The sequence below is a fragment of the Falco cherrug genome, chromosome 12 (assembly GCF_023634085.1).
Source record: "Falco cherrug isolate bFalChe1 chromosome 12, bFalChe1.pri, whole genome shotgun sequence".
NCBI classification, from domain to species: Eukaryota; Metazoa; Chordata; class Aves; order Falconiformes; family Falconidae; genus Falco; species Falco cherrug.
The window spans coordinates 7,087,769-7,108,816 of NC_073708.1; the positions used below are offsets into that span (position 1 = coordinate 7,087,769).

At 45.1% G+C, this 21,048-nt stretch overlaps 1 protein-coding gene across 1 annotated transcript in view; it reads left to right on the forward strand.

Annotated features, from left to right (window-relative positions):
* The first annotated feature begins 315 nt into the window (after positions 1-315).
* Positions 316-21,048, forward strand: part of XPR1 (xenotropic and polytropic retrovirus receptor 1) — a 109,438-nt gene continuing 88,705 nt past the window's right edge. Inside the window, exons 1-2 of the mRNA XM_055724258.1 lie at positions 316-576; positions 7,624-7,675. Coding sequence (XP_055580233.1) covers positions 508-576; positions 7,624-7,675 — 121 coding nt within the window. The 5' untranslated portion in view covers positions 316-507. The remainder of the gene's footprint in view (positions 577-7,623; positions 7,676-21,048) is intronic.

The following is a 21,048-nucleotide window of genomic DNA, read 5'->3' on the forward strand; positions in this document are numbered from 1 at the left end:
CGGGGGGCCCCGAACCGGCCCCGCGGCCGGGCAGGTCGGGCACAACGCGCCGGGGCCGCCCCCCCGCCGCTGCCCCCCGCCCGGGCCGGCCACAGGGGGCGGAGCCGCCCGCCCCGCGCCCCGCCCCCCGCCGGGCCCCGCCCCCCCCCCGCCGGGCCCCGCCCGCCCCGCGCGGCGGTGGGCGGCGGCGGCGGTTGCCGTGGCGATGCCGCCTTGCCGGCGGCCGGTTGGCTGCGGGGCCGGCTGACGGTTGGGAGGCGGCGGCGGGGCGGCGGGACGGGGAAGATGGCGGCGGCGGCGGAGGAGGCGGCGGCGGTGGCGGCGGGGCGGCGCTGAAGGAGGCCCGAGGCGGGCTGAGGAGTGGCGGGGCGGGCGGGCGGGGGCCCATGTGCGGCGGCGGCCCCCCCCCCGCCCCCCACTACCGGCGGCGGCCCCGCGGCAGCCAGGCGCCGCTGAGGCGGCTCGGCGGGCGCAGAGCGAGCGCGGCCCCGGCCCGGCGGCGGCAGGATGAAGTTCGCCGAGCACCTCGCGGCGCACATCACGCCCGAGTGGCGGAAGCAGTACATCCAGTATGAGGTAGGGCCGCGCCGCCCGCGGGCACCGCTCGCCGCCGGGCCGGGGTGTGCGGGACCGGCCCCGCTGCGCCCCCGGGGCGGGCGGTCGGTGGCCGGGGGGGCCCTCCAGGGCGCACCCGCGCCGCGGCGCCGCGGGCGGCTGTCCTGCCCGATGGTTGGCGGCTGGCAGCTCCCCGCCGCTTCCCTCGGCGGGCGGCGGGCGCCAGCAGCGTGCTCCCCCGCGGCTACCGGCCCTCCGCGACCCGCTCCGCGGGGGACGAGCGCTGCGCCGCCGGTCGTTGCCCGTCAGCCTCCGGTGCGGGCGGAGGCCGTGCGGCCGGCGGGGCCGCGCAGCGCCCGGCTCCCGGGCGTCCCCGGCCGAGCCCGGCTGCACGGCGGCCGTTCAGCACCACCGCCAGTTCTCCGGGCGGGCGGGGGGGCGGCAGGGGCGGGCGGCTCAGCTCCGGCGAGGAGCCCGGCAGCACCGCCCGCCCGCCGGGCCGAGCCTCCCCCGCCCGCCGGCTTCGCCCTGCGGGGGGCCGCGGTCCTCGCTGGCTCCCTGGGCGGCTCCAAACGCGGCGGCAAACCTGGCACCGGCGCCTTTTTTGTTGGTGTTTTTTTTTTTTTTTTTTTCTTTTTTAATTTTTAAATTTTTTTTTATAAGGCCAGCGAGGCTCTGCGTCTCTCGGCTTCACACTCGGTTTCAGGCAAACCGCTGGCATCGGGACATCTGTCAGTGCCGGTTACACAAAGTCCCGCTGCATTAATTGTGAATTATTTGCAGAACACAGCTTTTGGGGTTTTAGCACGCCGCTTTGCTAAAGGTCGCGCCGATGGCTTGGCTGCAGGTTCGTCGCGCTGGTGCTTGACCTGCCTTTAACTAGGTGAAGCTGAAGGTGGATTTTTTGTAGTGGAACCGTTTCCTATTTCAGCATTAGCAGAAGAAGTGGCTGATGCTGCTGGGGTTGGTCTTTTTCCACAAGTAATAATTAAACTAGGCAACGGAAAGCTGATTATGGGAGAGCCACCATCAGCAAACTTCCTGACTGATGGAATCAGTCAAAACCGTCCCAACATTTGTTACCATTCAAAGGCCTGTGTTTTCTCTGTAGGATTATAAGAGCCATTTCTTTCTAGTATCCCTATTAATCTGTCTGCATCTGCAAGGAAGATCATGTTTACCTTAGCTTGCTTTGTTATAACGTTGCAATTGAAAAGTTTATATTTGCCCTTTTGACTGTTCCTTTGCTTTCCTTTACCTGACTGCAGAGGAAGGGATGTTTAAATAAAATCTGTGGTCAGATTTGACTTTAGAACAAAACTGTGATCTGCTTGAATTAGGTGGAGAGCTAGGTGACCAACGAATGCATTGGTCTTTGAGAAGGAGGAAAACCATTTTCTCAATAAAATAAAGTACCGGCTTAGTTGTGCATCGTGTCTCTGGTGGGCTGCCCATGCAAGGGTTGTTATCCGTTCCTGGAAACGGAAAACTTGTGTGTCTTGCTAAGAGAAGGTTTGGAGGTGGGTCAAAGAGGTTAGTCAGGGAGGAAGTAGAAGGGCAGAAGATTTGGCTGCCGGCTGACCGGATAGAGCTGCGGTGGGGAGAGTAAAGGAGAGACCCAGTGAACTATGACACCTTGATTAATGTGTGAAGAACTCTTGCTGCTTATCGGCCACTGTTTTCATTATAGGAGGTTAATTTTCAGGTGTTTTAACTAGGGCAGTATTATTATGTCATTCTCCCTTCCCCCATCCCAATTTAAAATAAAGGTGGCATCCAGTAAAAACTTCCTTCGAGTTGTTACTCCTTCTAGACTTCAAGTAATCTTCTCCTTGGCTAGATAGCTTAACGTAGAGTGAATTGAAGTCAACCCCCCACCCTCCTTTTTAGTAATAACTTTCAAAACTCTTTGTTTCCCTTGTTGCAGCTGGCTGAATGTGAGTCAGCCTCCCGCTCATGCATATTACAGTAGTGGAAGAGCCTGGCATTTATTATTCAATAACTGGTGGTCGTGTGGGTGTGGTGCATAGAAGGTCAGTGCTACCTCGGCTTCTTGTTGGCTGTACTTGTGGCAAAGAGCATACAGCTCCCCTTTGTCAAGAAAAAAGAAAATAATCTGAGTTGTTGATTAGCAGACCTAAGGCCAAACATTGCTTGTGTTACTTGTGTGCAGTAGCGCTTACAGCATGCATCATAGTAAAATTTTGAAGAATTATTTGTATATGTAATAGCATTAGAATGTTTCTTCATCTGACAGTTCCTATCTTTTCCTTCTTAATTAAAATAGTAATCAAGTGAGTGAGAGGTCTTGTTGTAGGGTTTTAACTCTGAAAAGATTATTCCTGTTTCCAGGGCCTTCCCGTGTCAAGTTCGAGATGCTGGTGAAAGGACTAGAAGACAGTATAGAAATTGCTTTAAGTCGTTCTGTACCATAAAGCTTACATGTAGTCATCTTATTTTTCTACTCTGATATTTGTAGTTAGTTCCGTTGGTGTGCAGGTGACTCATGCAGTTGGATGGCCCCAAAGTGTGGTAAGACCCAGGTAACTTGTGAGATCCTCACCAGGTGATGTGTCTCTGGTTCGATGATCCCATTATTGCCTTGCATCAACTGCCAGTCAAACTGGGAGGAGGGTGTAGACTGTTGCTGATAATGTCAGGAGAAAGAATGAGACTGTTGTGTTTTGAAATATCTAAAAATGTAGTTTCACTTTCAGGTGGTCTTTTAACAATTTACGGTCCTCAAAGTTTTTACCATTAATGTGATCTTTCCATCCAACAATAATCTGTTTAAGTGTTGTAATACTTTTAGGAAGTATGAAAGTTCCCTGGGCTTAGGGCAGATAATCAGTCGGTGGAAGAGCTTTAGAGAGAGAAAAACCCATTATTTTTCCTTAAAACAGACAAAAAGAAGATATACTTCGATAGCTGTGGCTTAGGTTCTTATTTTCTTTCAGCAGAAGCTCTGCAGTGGCCATTACTGTGCGTCTGCTTTTTGAGAAAGAGCACTTGGCTTGTAGAAAAGAGGAAAAATGATGACATGCGCTATTCTGTTTCATTCAGCTTTTCACAAAAACCTTTGCCACGAGTTGGCGTTAACACGGAACTTTACACAAACCTTGATTGGCTTGATTTGACTTTCCATTCTCAAGACTGCATGAAAGCATGCAAATTTTACATCGCATTTACTACACAAGCTCCATTCCCAGCTGATGGTTCGTGAAACCAAAGTCAGTGCCAGGTGATCAGCAGGTCTTTATGTGGGGACCAGTGGCAATAACACAATATGGAATCCCAATGTAAAGGGGCATTTTTATTGTTGAAGTACAGAGTGTCATTATCAGGCTACTCCCTGGATGTGATTTGGTTTAAAACATTGTATTGACAAATGCTTCCTTTGTGGAAATGCTTGTTAATTGTGTTAAATGCTAAATATGCCAAAGTTTTGAACAACTTTGGTCCTGATTTCAATGGCTGTCATCCAAAAACTTCCTGTTTTGTTAAAAGTAATGCTTCAAGTATCTGTACCTGCTGCCTTCTCTGTGCGAAGATGGCAGCGGAGGGGAGCAGCGGTTTTAGGGGTGTGCGCACGTACCTGGGCACTCAGATCCTGCAGCTGCAGCATCTGCAGTGCGCAGCAAGCGGGCTCCTGCTGGGCAGTGACCCAGGGATGTGCCCCGACCCTGGCAGCAGCAATGAAAAGGTTTGCTCACCGTGTTTCAGGGGATCTGGCAGGTATCTTCGGTTAAGTTGAGTAGCCCTTTTCTGAGCCTGTTAAATTACTGCTGCGGCATGTGCTGCTTTTGTGCACTTCTTGTCTTAAAACCTTAAGTTTTGAACTGTTTGTTTACTCTTCAGTTCCTTTGGCATAAAGATAAAATGCAAAACCCAACAAAATCCCATCTTTTTGTGTCAGACAACAGAATTCTCTTTTTCATGTGGTCAGTACTGAACAAATTCAAATAACTCTTAGATGAATTTCAGCTGATGCCTTTTTGCTAATAGTGTGCTTCACTCAGTTTAATTCACTTAATACACAGTGAAATTGTTGGGTCGCTAGCCCACTGTTTATCCGCAAACCATGCTGCAGATTTCCTTCGCTCTTGTGTCCGTCTCTGGAGTGCTTTTAGGAGAAAGAGGAGACTGTTGCTCCAGTGAAGTTTTGCAGTTGCCAGATGGCAGTTTTGTTTCGGTTAATGTGGCCTGCATTTGTTTATCTGGATGCAGAATTCTGGTGGTATTTTTTTAAAGAAAAAGTGCTTAATACCTTTGAAATTGCAGCATGTGAGGGAGAAGGAGAATTAGAACAGTTATAGGTGCAAAGTTCATGAGAGAGATGGGCAAAAGGTATGAGCGGGTGACTTCCCTTTTAAGAAGCCTCCAGGTTTGAAGTACTTCTGCCTCCGGAGAGAAGAGAAACAGGTTGCTAAGTATTAAAATAATTTCTCCGAGGCACAACCTCCAGCAGGAAGTAGGTGGAGAAAATGAAACTGATAGCTAAGGTAGCCTGCTTGCCTTCAGAGCCTCCCTTCCAGAAACAGGCTTTCCGTTTTTGGGAGGTGGCCAACTCTGCTCATCAAACCCCGCTTCATGATCGGCAGTTCGCACCCAGGCTTGCCACCTCCTGACACAAATCTGTTGTGTTATTTCACTGTTTGTCCTTCTGGGTGTTAGCGGACGGGCTTGGAAGAGCGTAAGCAGTTTGAAAGCTGCTCCTTTAAAACAATGGTTTTGTTCAAGCGGTTTGAGGTTTTTTTGTCCTTGAATTTATTCTCTGTTAAGGTTTGACAGTTGTGTTTAAGTCAGTTTCCTTTCTGCCTTTTTTGTTCATTATTATATCTATTAATATAAACATTTATACAAGTTTGCTGCTGGCGTGAAGTGTATCACCAGTGCAATTTAAAGCAAAGAAATAACCCTTTTTGTCTAGTTTGAGGGTAGAAAGTGTAATTCTTAAACGGTTGAAGTTGACAGTGTGATGAATAACTTGGAAACAATTGTTTCTAAAATTCTGTAATCCAGGAGCACTGAGCCTTTCACTTTCAGGTTATTGTGTTATGTATATAGGTCAGGTAAGCAGTAACAAAATCTGCTGCCCTGCAGCTGCCAGATTGTGATATGTCAGTCTGCATGGGGAGAGGTCTGTGGGATGACTGACACCTTCAGCTTTCAAGATTGCTCAGTGCAGGGCCATCAACAGTGTTGTCCTTTTTAATTACTTTTTTTTTTTTTTTTTAATGACTGGTAAAACCAGAGGTAGGAAGTACGCTGGGAGTTTACCTCTGGGTGGGTTTAAGGGATGGAGTTCTTAATACAGTGACCTTCAGTTTGCTGTCTCTTCACACTCGTTCATCCTGTGCCATGTGGTTGTGGTTCATGGAAAAAGTTACAGGTAGGGAAGGATGATGAGTGGGTTGAAGAAGTGGAAAGCTTTTCGAGCACTTGATGTACGGAGACAGATCACGTGCTGCTGACCCAGTGAGTCATGGAGCAAAAGGACTGAAGTGGCCAGTGTTGGGGAAGAATTTTAAAAAACCACTGAGGGTAGAGGAGAGCAGTGCCACTGGAACAAGAGTCGAGAGTTGGGATCGTTCAGCAGTGGCTCTGTTGGGAAAACAATTATGCAAGTGACCTTTGCTGAGACCTCCGTGGGCTCAGGAGTCGGGTCGGAGCTGCCGGTGTAGCCTGCCACCTAGGATATCTTGTGATAAACAGACATGTCCTTTAGACCTTGTATTTGCTTAACAGGATCATAACCACTATGTTACAACAGTGCTGAGTTTCCAGCTGCTGAGCTCGTGGTTTTCGCCTTGAGGGTATCAGGGTATTTATTTGTTAATTAGGCTGTGATGTTTTGACCTGGGGGAAGAGGACACGCAAGATGGTAAATGCAGAGGTGTGGGGCTATAGACCTACAGGATGTGTTGGGCAACAGGCAGGGCAGAAGAGCCAGGAACTAGAAAGACCTGTATGACTTTAGTGTGTTAGATTTCTGTGGGCTTAAAAGTGAAGGGAATAAAATCTAGTTTTCGCAGCAGCTGCATGTGAAGCACACTCACGTTCAGTATGAGCATTAAGATGCCTATCTTTATCAAGTAGTGTGTGTGTGTGTGTGTAAACAACTCACTTTGCAGTAGGAATGGGCCCTTCCTAGTGGCTTCTAGTTCCAAAATTATAGTCCAGGTTATTCCTTCAACTGTTGATCTGAATTCAGTTTGTTTGATTCTTGCTTGCACTTGCGATGTGAGAGAGGGCGAGTCTTTATGACTGGAACGATACCAGCATCTTCATAACTATCTGAAAAGAGGTCTTCCGAAAAGGAATTGCAAGTGATGAGGTTTCTGATGTGGTGCCTGCCTCCTGGCTCTGATAATGGTTACTGCCGGGGTGCTCAGTACTTAGCTGCAGGGCCTGCCTTGCCTCCTGCTCCTGCTGCCTGCACTGCTCATCTCTTGCACTGGCAACCTGAGCGTGGGTGAGTGGCTTGTTCTGTGGTCTGGACCTGAACACCTGGTGAATAATTCTGGCTGGTGTTAATGTTGTCCTTCAGCTTCCACCTCAAGAGAAGGCTGTCAGCCCTGGTTCCCTAATCTCCTTCGTCATGTTGTCTTCAGCTTTTAGAATGTATGTGTTTTTCTGTACTCCTATATAACAGTGATAAGAAATCCCCGAGGCTGCTTTTCCTCCATTTGCCTTGACAATCTTCTTTGTGTCACGCAACATTTTTTGTTTTGCCTTTATTTTTTTTATACGAAAAACCTTTGACATCCTACCAACTAGGAAATATTTTTCCAAAGGAAGATATTGAAAGATTCAGTTGGAATAAATTTTACAGATTCATAAGGCAACAGGCTTTGGACAAAGCAGTCAGTAAACATGAACTTGTATTTCTTTTGTTAACAGAAATATGTGTCATAGTGTTGACATCACGTATCATAGCTTTCTGTGTCACTCTAGAGGATAAAAAAGCTTTAATTGCTTTGGTTTTCAAATAGGCATAGCAAAATAATGTATTTTCTGGTTTTTTAGTACTAACTGTATTCCTTGTTGTCTTCCTCTCCTTTGCAGGCTTTGAAAGAGATGCTATATGCAGCTGTGGACCAGGCCCCTTCTATAGAAGGTAAGCAAATTGTGATAGAGAATCATGTTTTTCTTGGCATTGAGCGCTGGACACGTAGTTCTGCTACTTTTCTGTCCTCAGTCCTCCTAAATTGGTAAACTCAGTATACTGATGGGCAAATGCTTGGCCTTTCACAGCCTGCGTGCTAATTTTGATGTTAGAACTCTTTGTCCTCTGTCATTAGGACAATAAATGTCTTTGTATAGTTTGGGACTGTAACAGCTGGATTCTTCTTGCTTATAAGGGCATTCACTGGTGGAAGTACTTTCTTCATCGCTTGAGAATAGACCTTTGTTTTCCTGTGACAGCTAGCCACTTCGGAAGATAATTGTGCTAGAGAGATACTGGTTACTGGTTTGTTACTGGTGATTTGAACTGGAAGAGTCTCATCCTTTCATTCTGCGTCCTCCCTGAATGCTTTGCTACCTCTCGTATGTGGACATGAGTATATTTTCTTGTTTGCATGCATTTATTACCACTGATATTTCAGTGCAGCATTTGGGTTTGAGCTCACTGCATTTTGAGTGGTTTGTTTAATTAAGTGATCTGTGCAAAATTTGTCAATAGAGCCCTTTCTTTATCTATCTTCTTCCTTTCATTTTCTTTGTAGTACTGACTAGTTTTTGCCTTTATGTTGCTTCACTCCCTACTTCTTGCCCTTCATGTGGATTTCAAAGTGGTTTTTAAACCTCCTTACCTTTATTATTTTCACCTTGACTGCAGTGTAATGTTAATTTCACTAACCTCTTCGAATGCGGTTCTGGGCTTCTTGCATATTTATAGAGCAGAAAAACAACGGCTGCTTCTAGTGTAGTCAGTTGGCTAACATAAGTAGTGCTAGTCACTATTAATGTTAGTTTACTAACTACTTTGTGTTGATTAGAATTGGGAAATGAGATATGACATAGTTAAAATAATGTGGGGTTTTGATTTTTTTTCATGTAACTCTACCTGTTCTTGGATCAGGATTTAAAAACAAATAGTTAATAGCCAAAGTGTGTGTGTGTGACAGGGCAATCTTTCCTCATACTCTTCAGAGGTGCAGTCCAGGCTGAAAACTTCCTTGAAGCAATGCTCAGACAAGTATAATCTTTAGGTTTAACGTGACAGTTGCTCACTTGGCTCAGCCTCTTAATTTTGTTAAATCAGTCGCCCTTTTCTCTAAAGTGCAGGTCCTAGAACTGGATTGCTAAAGGTTATGGTCCTAGCATCATCTAAAATATATGGGTTATCTTTGGAAAACTTGCCAGCAATAGGCTGGCAAAAGAGGGAAATCTTGCTTTATTTTTTTGAGTGGCAAAATTGCTTAAAACCCACCCACAAACCTTTTCTCCCCAACAGCATTAGACCAGTTTTCTAGCTTAGAGGAGCTAAAGTGTTTTGTGTAGACCAAAGTGATTGTCTTTATTAACTTTTAAAGACAACTTTCTAATTTTATTGACAATCCAGCATTAGTTTTATGGAAGACTGGAGCATTTACAAGATTCCTTTTCTTTCTTGTATGTGTTAGTTTATTATTGACAGTGGGAACAAATGGTGTCTGTGCTAATAAAATTTTGTAGTCTTTTTGATCGTGTTTGGATGTGACTCACTGGGTTTTGCTGGTAACACTGAGAATTTCAGGGTGGGCTTTGAGCTGCTAGCTGTAAAACTCTGGAAGTGTTATAATTCAGCATTTTGGTTTCTTTTTTTATAATGCTTGTGGTATACTGATGTTCTGTAATGTGCTGTGATGTTTGTGTATAAACATATTTGGCAAAGCAGGAGGTGAAGAATAAAATGGCATAATATTGTATTTATGCTGTTTTAAATGTTAAAAGAATTTTGACGTGCTTCTGCCTTAACGCTTTCAAAACCTCAACAAAAGGAAAGTAATGACTTGAGACACTTTTCAGAAGTAGAACAGCGTTCTGTTCATTTTTGGGGGGATCGGGTCACTTCCTCTGTACTGTAGAGAGCACAGTAATCCAAACTGTGTTGAGCCACTCACATTTACCTCTGTCTTGCCTGACCTGCCTTTAAGTAGAGAGCATCTGTACTAACTCCTTCACCTTTTGTTCATTAAGGGAATGTGAGTATATGCGTGGCAGTTGGATTTTTAAAAGTTTGTTCTTTCCCTCCCTTAGAATCTGTTTTGTTCTTTAAGTGTCTGGGTTCCTCTCTGCAAACTGGGTGTTGCTCGGGATGGGGCCAGGCTGCCTGCGCTGGAGTGACTGGGCTGTCTGAGCAGGCAGGTCCAAGCCAGCGGGTTCTTCTGCCATTGCCCGTGGGAGCACAGAGGTGATGGAGGGAAGGCAGATGTCTTTTCCACGAGCTGTGGCTTTAGGAAAGGCTTGTACTGGGAATGGGGCAAGACCGGGTATCTCTCCATCCCTGTTTCTCACTTCCTTCTCCTTTAAGCCCTTCTGCTTTTGTTCATAGAAGCCTTAGGCCAGGGTTAGTACGTGACTGCATACAAACTGCACCCAAAACGCTGCTCTAGTCCCTCTCAGAGGAGATGGAGCAAGTTCCATGGACTTTGGTGGGAGAATGTAGCAGCTGCTGTCAGGGGCTGGCTGTTGATTTGCACGTTTTCAGTTTAATATGGATTTTGCAACGAATACTTCGGTGTTATTTTGAGTTTAGCACAGAAACTGCAGGAGCATGGTACTGAAACCCAGCTTCCCTGTGTGAGCCTAATGCAATCTCATTTTAGATTGGTCTAACTAAAATCCATTTTCTAATTGATCTAGTTGATCACAGACACACTGTAGACTTGCACAGTTGGTTTTGACTTACCTTGCATGTACTGTAAAGTTAATCTTCAGTTAATACATTGGACAGTGAAGAAGAGTGAGTTTTGTAAACCAAAGCTGAGGCTGTTCCTAGTTCTTATTCCCCTCAGCTGGATGTTTAATTCAGGACTTGTGAATAAGTTTCTTAGATTTCTGCTGCAGGCTGCTTACTATGTCAGCTGGTAAATTTGTGTATGTACAGAAATGCTTTGTATTGCTTAGTAGCATGCTGGAAGCATTTTGGAAACCCTTTAAAACAAGCGAAAAAAAGGGGGGGCTACCCCAGCCAAGGCATGTTGTAAGTAATAGGCAAGGCAGGTAATAGGTGAACCATCCATCATTAATAGATTTCAGTGGGTTTGTATTTCGGAATCTCCTGTTTGTGGTTGGGACGTGGGTAAACAAAAGTAACTTCGGAATGATTCTTGAGCTCTGCAGCTGGTGGTCCTAGTGCTACTTTAGCGAACAAAGCGTTGCCAGGAGGAGAATCTTGGCTCTAAATTGTGCAACTTTTACTCTGCTCCTTATCTAGTTACCTGGTGACCCTTCTTGTGCTACGTTGAATCATTCCTATGCCTACCTGCTTTTTCCTTTTTTCAGGTAATAAACACAGACTGCGATGCTAGCAAAACCCGCTTTAGATGTGAATAAGCAAAACCTGTCAAGGCTGTAGGATAGGAGGAGATTGTTTATAGCTGTCCCCTGACACTACTGCAAGGTGCTGTGGCTCCCTGTGTTTCACGAGAGTTGTAACAGACTGTATGCATGTCTTTTTTGGCATTTGTTAGCTGTACACAGAGATTTCTTTAATCAGTTCAAAGGTACATTTTTCCCCCCCGTCTCTACTTTGTAACATGTTTTTTATATGCCAGTGTTAGTCCTCCAGATGCTTATCATCTCTTTACAAGGCTTTCCCCTGGTGAAACCTGCACCATCCTTCTACCTGAGCAACATCTGTACAAAATCAGTGTTCAGTCTGTTAATTCAATCTTGTATACATCACTGGAGAAAGTATCAAATAATGCTTGATTCCCAGCTGTGTGATGGGACTTGTTTGAATTTCTGGAGAATTTTTTCATGCACGTTAGCTTTGTTAGCTGTTTGTTATATGTGCTGCTTACTTGGTTGCCGGAACAATCTGGATTAATTGATGCTGCCATGATGTTATTCTCAGCTTATGAGTCCTCATGGCATGGCAGGAAGGCTGCATGCAAACATGCCAGGTCAGTGTGAGCAAGCACTCTTCCTTAACCCTGAGCTACCTTTAGGAAGAATCTGACAATTTAGAGGTAAAACCCTAGTGTACCACTTGTTTTCTCCAAGGCAGAATGTGCAATATTGCAAAAGCATGAAAAAATGACCTCACCATGAGCATGCTGATTTTTTTTTTATTTTTTTTTTGCATTCTTTCTTCCTCCCACTGCTTCCTGTCCCATTTGTCAACTAAGTAAAATGGGTTACTGGACCACTGTTGCTTGGAGTCCTCCTGATTATTCCACTTGGTAAGCAGATGTGTCTGTATCTCCCCAAGCTCCTTATGATGCGGCTTTTCTCAGCTGAGCATAGATGAAAGTGGGGCTGTAAATTATTCATTCTGATTATCTGCTCGAATGGACAGGGTCCACTCTAAGTATTTCCTAGAATATTTGTCTTTCAGATATTGAAATTTAACCTCCCTTTAATACTTGTGTAAACAAACATTGTCTTCATATTATCAGTACAAGAGCGTTCTGTTGTATCCTCTTGTTATGGAGATTACTTATTCCACTTAACCCCAATCCTGAATTCCAGTGGCACCTTTCGAACGAGGATCACTGCTGGGTGAAGGGCTGTGTGGTGCTGGAATGGTGTAACAGCATACCAGTGGAGAGTACGGGTGCTTTAAGGTAGAACTCAAACCCAGAATTAATAGATGATGTTGAAATAACATTTGGTTGGGAGGAGGAAACTTTAGTGGTCGTGGAGTTCCTCTGCTGGTACTTGTAACCTGTATGGTGGCCCGTTTACTTGCACTGGATTAGAAAAGCAAGAGGTGCAAGTTGGGGACATCCTGAGAGTGCCAGCACTTCTGGCATGTCCTGTGTAGTTACACCCTTGTTTCTGCTTTTGTTTGTAATACACTTACCGTGTTAACTGATAGCTACAAGTCTTTATTTTGGATTTATCTCTGTAACTAAATAAAACAATTTTCTTAGGGTGATAAGCAATCTTAGTAAATAAGCAGTGTGTGGGAAATCACGTTCTTATTTTCCAGAGGAAATTGAGGCTGACAGTTTTTGTTTGCTATATGCAGATGTGCTTTGTAAGGTTGATCAAAGGCTTATGGTTTGTCTGTGTATATACAAATGTCTTCTTTCTATTTCAAAATAAAACATCTATTTCCAATTGCATAAGCATACTAAGTAGCGGACTGAGGTTTTGTTTACATGGGAATGCTTAAGGGAATCTTCAACAGAATTGCTTCACATCACCTATGATGAAGCAGCCACTAGCAGATTAATGCTTTATCTTTATTTCACTGTGTTGTTACATACCCGTAAAGGACACAGGGATTGGTGTCCTTCTGAAGGACGCATGTGACCGCAGGTTGGTGTCCTACACCCTAGGTGCTGGTCTTCGATTCTGTGCAGATTGTAATTCAGTCTGGAGGCCTCCGTATTTATAACCAGTGTGTAAACTCAAAAAAATAATCCCATGACTGCCCTCTTCTCAGCTGGAGACCCGATGCCAGGTATGGGACTAGCTATAGAAAAATAGGTTATTGGGTTTGCTGAGAATGTTGGCTTCCAGAGCATGCAGACGGTGGACAAGAGGAGAACTTGGCTGCTTACCAGTGTTTAGGAAAGGAGGTGATGTCTGATTTCTCTTACCCTAGGGGCAGTAAAATTTGAAAGGTAAACAGTGCATATGGTTGTGGTAGGGTGCAGAGTAGCGTGGGAGAACAGCTGGTTGATCACCAAAGTATTTGGAGCACAGATGCCTGTATGAAAATGTAGCGTACCATGGTTCTCAGGTAAAAATTGTTTTGCTGTTGAAAGTAGCACAGTGTTTGCAGCGAGTCAGTGCTGAGCCTGACCGCGCTGCGTGCTTCATACCAACGCATGCCACTTTCTGTTCATTCAGAGTAATGCACAGCCACCTACGCTGTTGATATAGTGACTGCCTCGGAGGTATTGAGTACTGAGTGACTGAGTTCTGCTTAACCATTAATTAGTGTAATGTGGGTGTGGAATAAAGGTCGGGTTAGATACGGAGCTGGAATGGTTGAGAGTAACTTGTTGGTAGTGCGGACAACCGGCCAAATGGAAGTTTGGATTTTACTACTGTTGCATAGACCACAGGTTCTCCAGCTGTGGCATCAGCGTCCACCCAGAGCTGTCCTGGTGGCAGGGAGCAGCCCCTTCTGCTGCCCCTAGGGACTGGTGTGCTCGGGCTCCTGCCCTCCGTGCAGCTCCTGGTTCCTGTGGGCTGCAAGTTGGTGTTTTTGCACCTTTCAGTTCCCAGAAACCGCTTGCTCCAGAAGGCCTGTGGGAGAGTACCCCGGGTGCAGATGGGAGCTTCCCTGGGAAGCTGGTGTGGGACCGTGCCCGGTAACGAAGAAGGTTGTGGTGGGAAGTAGTTTAGTAGGTTGGCAGTGTAGATCGCTGCTTCTTTCTGAAGGAAGCTTGTGATTGCGATGGGTGGAAACAGCGGACTTGATGCTTTCCATCTGCCCTGTGACCGGTCCTGGGCTGGTACGCCACTTCATCTGTGTGCATGAGCCGAGGAGCTCGCCTTGTTGCTGAGCAAGCTGCCTTTCCTTTTCCTCTGCCTTCCGACCTGTCCTGGGTTACTTCCTCAGACGCTCGGAGAGCTTTGGGGCATTCACACTGGGTGAAGAGCTTGAGTCTTAAGTGTACCAAAAAGTGTAGGCTCAAGGCTTAGGGATGGGCAGTTAATAGCCCTGTAATTTTGTTCCGTACCCTGTTTTCCTTTACTTAAGCATCTTTTGGTATTGAGTACTAAGAGCTATTAAAGCCAGCATCATTGAAGAGCTGTATGTGGCTCAGGAGGTAGCGGTGAAAGCTGGACCTGCTAGTCAAGGCTAGCCTAGGGGAAGGTTTCTTTTGCAAGTCTGCAAACTGCTTATCAGTCCAGCTGCAGAAGGGCTGTAGATGATCCCTTAACAATGTATGTAGGGTAAAGCTCAACTGTGCCTTTCTTTTTCCTCTTTTTTTTCCTTCCTGTGTTTGCTTTCCAGTAATGTAAAATGCTGGTCTGTTACCTTTTTAGTGGTTAGAGGAATTAACAGTGCTCTTAATTTAACTGGTGTGTGCCAGGTTTCATGTTGGTGGTCAAAACTGGAGGGTTGTAAACTAGAAAAAGATTTGCAAAACTAGAAGATTGACAGACAGCCATGCCTTCAACGAAGCACTCCTGAGACAGCAGTGAAACATCAAACAGCATTTTGGCTGTAGAAATGAAGCAGCATTACACATGTATGTACAAGAGGCCAGTATTTATTGCTTTGTTTCAAAAAAAGACTGCGCTAGACAGCTTAACAGCAAGATTTAGTGCATGTGTAGGAGGCAGCCTCTGGGTTTCTAGTCATTCCTTTGGAGCTGTATTTGAAATAGGTGATTTGAATTATTAGACAATTAAGATTTTGGATGAGACTATAGCTACTTGGTGAATAATGCAATATGAATTAAATTTGATTGGTTTCTTTCTGTCTTTAAAAATGCATGCTGTGGGCGAGGGAACGAGCAGAATATCCCTGGAAGGAAATCTCATTCTTCTACGTCGTAGCTGCTTATAAGATACCTTAGAAAAATGGCCAACTTGCCCATACCCCCTGGAGTCTTGATGGTGTGTGATGTGGTGGCAGAGCAAAGGCTGTCCCTGGGCACCTCCCTGCCGGAGCGGTCCTGTCACTTGTGTATACCTTCATCTGCTGTGGGGCCACGCAGCAGCTATCACAGTAACGGTCTCTGAACGTGAGGAGGTCTGTCTCTTTGATTAAGTAATTCTAAAATTAGCAAGGGTGTGGTGAAAAGTCAACCCACTCCTGGTCATATTTCTTTTTCCCTGATACCTGAAGTAAAAATGAAGGCTAGTTTCGCATTTCACCTGTTACTGTGTTTTCGGTTTTGTGTTTTGTTTTTTTTTTACAGTGTATCTGTAGCCTTGCAGCTTGACCCCTTCTTAGTAAAAATAGATCATGAATTAATTTTAATATGTAATTCTGCTTTTTGTAAATACACAATCTTTAACTTTTAGTTACAGCATAAAACTGCAAAATTACAGCATCTTAATTTTACAATGCCACAGTTCAAAAACCTTGAGATTAAAGCAAAAAAATATTGTATTCCATTTATGATACAGCTGTTGAGTTAATATTTTTTAGATTCATTTATGCTACTTCTGTCAAGTGTGGTGACCCTTTTCCCCTGTATTAGCACAGCCTAAATCTAAAAGTCTGATCCTACGGTTCTGTTCCCTTGTGAAGGGTGTAGCTTCAAGAGAAGTGTAAAGGATATTTTACTAACGCGTGGTACCTAAAGCTCCTTAGTTGTAAGGCAGCAGCACTGTGAGTCAGAGTTGTGTCTGTTCAGCTAAAAATCACAAAGAAAACTGCATGAAAATACACCAATCGACTTTTTAAAGTCGTTACTGTCCAGGAAGGTGACTGGCGCTGTGGTGGGCACAGAGAGGCACTGGGATGGTGCAGAGCCCGCGGGTGACATCCCCCTCCCCCCAGCCCCTGCCCGCCGGTTTGTGGGCACTGGCTCTTATGCACTCAGCAGCTCAACTTCCCCTCTGCAGAGGGGGAGGCCTTGTTTATCTCCTAGGAGATGGAAAACCAATTTCTGCTTTCTGATGAGAAGCTGACAGGCTATTTGACTTAACAAGAGAGGCAGGCAGTGTGATTGGGAAGAGGGGAATTGCATGCCATAACATTCCAATATAAATGCAATTTATTTTGCATGTCCTTTATAGCTCCAGGCACACATTTTAGGGTGGGTGTGTGTTTTTTGTATGCTGAAATGTGAGCTCTAAATAGCCAAAAGAGGCAAATTTGACATCCAGACTGTGTTTATAATCTGGGTTTTATTTTTACTGTAATTGCTTAGCGTGCTTTTATAAATGCTCCTAATGTATTTGTGGGACAAAGTGCAGAGAAGCTGAAGAGATCAGCGCAAGTGAGCTGCTAACTCGGGATCTATCTTGTCCCACAGTTGCAGGCTTGTTCTGACATGTGGCCAGGGCTGCTATTCTGGTACCGCCTTTGCTGGTGTCCTGTCCCTGCACAGCTCTCCAGAACAGCCCTGCTGAGCTCCTCGCTTCTGCCGAGACGGAGCCGTTCTGTACCACCTAGCCTGTCCAGCAGTCAGTTCCATAATGTGTCACCTATAGGGAAAAATGGGCATCGTTGGTCTAAACCCCCATTCTTTGTTCTTATAATTGCCTGTTGTAGCTAATTGGTCATTTATAGGAGTTTTTTGTGAATATCTCTGTATTTTTAATGCTGTGTGCCGGGGCATCGGCAGCATTCGCGGTGGGGTTGCTAATCTGTGAAGCCAGGTATGCTTTTTAAAGGCACCTCCCTTATGAGCACAGCTGTAGGAGTGAGTCACAGGCAATGCAGTAAAATGGGATAATAATGCACAGGATTGGCTGATGTACCTATAAGATAAAGTCTATAAATAGGTTAATGGAATTTGGTTTGTACTTCACTGTTTTGATATGACTTTGTATTCCCTAATCAGAAGTAGCAATTAGAAAGCAAGGAAATAAATAATCTGGCAGCCTGATACGGCATTCCACGTTACTTCATAGTCTTTTGTATGTGCCAAATGGTCCTTGAGCTCTGCAGCAGCCCAAGGCAAAGGTTCAGTTTTTCCCCTGCCCAGCCACAGGAGAACACGCTTCTCCGTTAGAAGCCTGAGTCAAGGCTTGGTCCTGCTCAGACCTTGGTGAACATGGGTGCAGGAGGAAATTTCATGTCCTTGTGAAGCCTTTATGAGATTACAGTCACTGTAATCTAGAGACAAGGTGGCTTCCCAGAGAAGGCAAGGAGCAAAAATACCTTCTGTTCATCTGTGATCAAACTGGATTAACCTCAGTGCTCACGAGTGATAATTGTGTATATAGAGGATGCGTTTGCAGGGTTCAGATGCTGTAGGTGATGCTCTTAACACACGACATTCATTTATCGTGTAGATTTAATTAGTAGGATGTCGATAAGACTTGTTCATTAAAACTACGTGTTTCACAGGGTAAGATGGTAAAATACGGATTGAGAATGACATTTTGAGCAGTTGGAGGCAGAGAGGTTAGAGACAGGAGGCTGAGCTGGTAGGGTCTGCCACACCTGACCAGCCCCATCTGCTGCAGTGATCCTGGCTGGACGGTGACTGCTCGTTCTGGTGAACACTTCAGATCCTGCAAAAATGCACCGTGTCAGCTGTGAGTTTTACCAATACATCAGCAACGGGGAGCCTGCCGCAGCTTCAATACTGTTCTCTTCAGCAGATGTCTTCATGCTGAAGCCTCAGAAGGCGAAGGAGCGAGAAGGATAGCGAAGGGGAGATGTGAAGCAGGTTCATCTGTGCGCAGCCAGCCTGCCAGAAGCTGGGTCAGGGCTCAGCCCCCGGCTCTTGGAGGGGCTGCAGTGCGGAGTGGAGCTTGCCAGGCTGCTTTTGGTTCCTGGCTCACGTTTCTGTGTGCATGTGGACACTCTACTTCCCCAGCTGGTGTCTTTGGCTCTGGTGTGAGCTGCACCCATGTCTTCTTACAGTGGAAGGTTAGTTTGCTGCTGCCAGTGTTAAATAGGACTTAGAGCTCGAGTCTCAAAGGCACCGACAAAAGAGCTTTCAAATCTGCCTCTCCAGTTTTAGAAATCCAAATGCAGCTCTGCTAGAATTGATCTGTACCAATTTCCCTTTCAGTTTCTTCTGCTTTCAGCCAGCTCCTACAGATTCAATCCCGGCTTTTGTTCTCAGCTGATTGAGCTGGGTTGATGTGGCCGCATGCTAATGCGATGTTCTAGATGGAGCAGATGTGCACCCGCTCACTTTCCGGCTGAGGAGGAATTCAGCGTTGGAAGGTGCATGATCTGGGCTTGGACTTGCCTAAGCACAAATCCGAATAATGAATTAGTCATCAGACACGGAATTCATTTCCCTGGGGACACGGAGAGGGAGGCTGGTACAGCCCAGCTGTCAGTCAGGAATTGCTGATGCAGGAACTCTCACCAGCTGAAGAAGGGTCCCCCCACCCCTGCTAATAAAGTCAGGCTAGGTTGCCAAATCCTTTAGTTCGGTATTTCCGTAGTTACACAGAGTGCTTTATAGCCTGTGCTTAAAGGCTTTGGCCTCTCTACCTAACTTACATAAAGATGTTCAGTGGCCATTTTGAAACCAAAGGCAGCAAACCTTAATTGTAGCAATTCTGCAGCCTTCTACTGCAATTTTACACACCCCTTTTTATGTGGCAAGCAGGGTATGCTGGAGGGGTTTGCCATCCTCCATTTGTTTCAGGAGTGATTTCATGGATATTGAGGTATGAGTGATAATGGAGTGAGTTTGGGAAGAGGTGTTTCTGCTCCATCACCACCTTCTGACCTTGGCTGCAATTCTCATTTTGTTTGGGTATTTTACTCTCGTTAGTGTTCAACTGTGCCTCTGTGGTGCATGGTATCACGCATGATAACTTTTCTGAGATATTTTGAAGCTTTACCTATCAAATAAGGAAGAGAAATTACGGCGCTGTGTGTTCTTTTGTACATAACTAGACCAATGTCTGTTTGAGATTTTCATTTACGTGCACCATTTTACTCTTTAGAGCGGGTAAAAAGCTAGTGTCGGTATTCTTTTCCTGCCTTATGAATTTCTCCATCGTAACTTCCACCTATGCTGAGGAGAGTTGCCATTATGGCTCCTGGCCAGCCTATAATTTTTTCTGTTACCTTTGCTGGACAAACGCCATGTGCAGCAGCAGATAAATGAGTGATCCTCTGCTGTGGCAAGGGGAAGTGGCACAAGAATCTCAAGATTATGGTTGATGCTGTGGGCTTTTGAATTTTATTATTTAAAAAAAAATAATACTGAATAACCATGCCAAAGCCTTCCAAATACTAGCTTCCAGTTTGTCTTAACTTTCTGGTATCTGAAGGGGCTTGATTTTTATTAAGTCCTATACTGACTTGTGCTGGAGTGCAAAATTAGAATATTGCAGGGGGATTTATTCTGAATACTGCAAGAAGCTGCGATTTACATGAAACCACTTTATACTTGTGCTCTTTTCTCTCATTATTTTGCAGTTTCTTCAGCAAGATCCTGTTGGAGTTTGAAAACGGTCTTTTTGTCTAAGTGTTGTCTGGAGAATGGAAGTGTTCGGTTTCTGGTGCTGTAATGTTACTGTCTAATCACTTTATACCAGTTACAGGAGATCCCACTTGAAATATTCCAAATTTAAAAAAAAAAAAAAAAGTAGAGAGGAAGAAGCTTAGACATAGTGTTAAATACCACAACTTCCTTGAGTTCTGTTGCAAATATCCGTCAGACCTTACAGTCTTTGCACAGTTCTGCTGTTGTGAGATTTTTAAACAGAGGAAGTAAACCCCAAACCTCTCAGAGTATTAACTGATGTCAGTACAGCTTTCATCTTTTAGGAGTGGGTTGTAACTGTAAACCAAAGAGGTGGTGTTATTTCAATTATATTTTTTTTCTGGATGACAATATTTGTCTCTAATGGAATGGAGAAAACTGCCACCATGAGTTCTCTTCCCATTCTTAGGTTTACTTTTTCCAGCCCTTTGGCGAGGATGTTTTGGACTGCTTGAGAACTGGCATTTTGTCATTCTCTGTTTTTCGATTTAAAGTTTATTTACAGAAATTAGCAAAAATGAGGAAGTGCCTGAAGTACTACGCTTAGTTGCTCGAGTGTCGTGTTGTGTATGGTGAGAGTTGGCAACTTCTGTATTTAAAGTGTTTGAGTCTTATTTGTGGATTCGGATTTGGTTTGAGTCATAGTTCTGTTTTCAGTCTTTCAAGACTTACATTGAGATTTTTTTAATACTAAGTCCTGCTTCTGATTTTTAAGTTAGAATTCACTTCTGCTGTGTCGGAAGTGAGTGCAGCTGCTTTGCACTTGCAGCTTCTGGATTAGGCAGCACTCTTTCTATTTTGCATAATGTTGCACTGATCTTCGTTGGAAAGTTAATTTATCTAGATCTTCAGTTTTGGAGGATGACAAGAGGTTATTTGAAATGAAAACAAGGGCTTGAAAGGCTATTTGAAACCTAAACAAAGCAGGGAGTTTGCCATCTGAGAATGAGTTTGCTGGTTTTTATCCAGCGCCCTTCTTCTACGCCGTGCTTGGTGCAATCATTTGTTGATGGAAAGGGAAATTCATAGTTTGGTTTCAAAGACCGTGGCTGTTTCTGAGAAGAGTTGTAAGGGAGGAGGCAGCATCTACTCCCTGGTTGTATAGGTCCGTGGTGTACCGTGTCTGCCTGCCGACCTTGAGTTAATCTTTTGTGCTTTTCTTCAGTGTGTGGGAGAAAAATAATCTGTTCAGATCCTAATAGAAAGTGGCCTATTTAGTAAGTGTTCT